Source organism: Arachis duranensis, chromosome 6, assembly GCF_000817695.3.
Source record: "Arachis duranensis cultivar V14167 chromosome 6, aradu.V14167.gnm2.J7QH, whole genome shotgun sequence".
Classification (NCBI taxonomy): domain Eukaryota; kingdom Viridiplantae; phylum Streptophyta; class Magnoliopsida; order Fabales; family Fabaceae; genus Arachis; species Arachis duranensis.
In genome coordinates this window covers 2,300,221-2,301,266 of record NC_029777.3, presented here as the reverse complement: position 1 = coordinate 2,301,266, position 1,046 = coordinate 2,300,221, and the positions used below count along the sequence as shown (strand labels likewise).

The 1,046-nt window shown below is 32.1% G+C and overlaps 1 protein-coding gene across 1 annotated transcript in view; it reads left to right on the top strand.

Moving 5' to 3' along the window:
* LOC107491839 (ethylene-responsive transcription factor ERF023-like) overlaps positions 1 to 546 on the top strand; it is a 908-nt gene extending 362 nt beyond the window's left edge. The window contains 1 exon segment of the mRNA XM_016112756.3: positions 1 to 546. This exon segment is cut by the window's left edge and continues 27 nt beyond it. Within this exon segment, the coding sequence (XP_015968242.1) occupies positions 1 to 300 (300 nt within the window). The 3' untranslated portion in view covers positions 301 to 546.
* The last annotated feature ends 500 nt before the right edge of the window (positions 547 to 1,046 follow it).

Here is a 1,046-nt window from a genome sequence, read left to right as displayed (position 1 = left end):
AAGGCGCAGCTCAACTTCCCCGACCAGGTCCACCTCCTCCCGCCGCTCCCCTCCACCTGCTCCGCCAGGGACATCCAGGTCGCCGCCGCCAAGGCCGCCAACTCCGTGAAGGATTCTGTCGCTTCCACCCGCGGTGGTGCCGATGATGAGGATGATTTCTGGGGCGAGATTGAGTTGCCGGAGCTGATGGACGGCGAGTGTGGTTGCTGGAGCTCTCCGAGTGGGTCGTCGTGGACTACTTCCTCCGGCGACATCACGGCGTGGCCGGAGGTGGAGCAACCCTTCACGGCGTGTTTATGATGTGTATGTATGTAATCATGCCTAAGCTACTGGTTCCTAACTTATAAATGGTATGTATGTTCCGTACATATATTTATATTATAAACACCGTATGTGTCAACTCTTATTATTATTAGCAGTTTCATTAATAATCATAATAATAATGATCACCAGTAGCATTACTACTACTAGTAGTAGTAATAATTCTTTCGGTTTAGTTAATATATCTCCTTGAATTTATTATTAGTGAAAATTTTTAATTTTTTATATTTTTATTTTTAATAAAAAATTTTAATACACAAAATAAATAAATTTTAATTTTTTTTATGAGAAAAAGTTAAATTCTGCGTCATTATTATTCACCAGTAACTCGGCCACATTAGTTAATTCATCCCGTGAACACATGCATATACATATATGTATTCATGTTTTTTGACATATATATATATACTGGTTTTACATTATAGAATGTGTTTGACTGAAGAAATTAAAATTGCAAGAGGAAGGACCCTAGTTTAGTGTGCGTCTAAATTAAAGTTTTCAAATAAAAATTTGTATTAAATTAATTTTAATAAAAGATAAATTACTATTAACATAATTTATATTTGATAATTTTTATATGAAAATAAATTATAATAAAATAGATGTTGTTTTAGTTATATTATTTAAAATTATTTTTAAATAAAAAATTATTAAAAAAGATATAAATTTAAATAATTTTTTATATTATTTTATTTTATATATTTAAATACACAATTTTATTAATT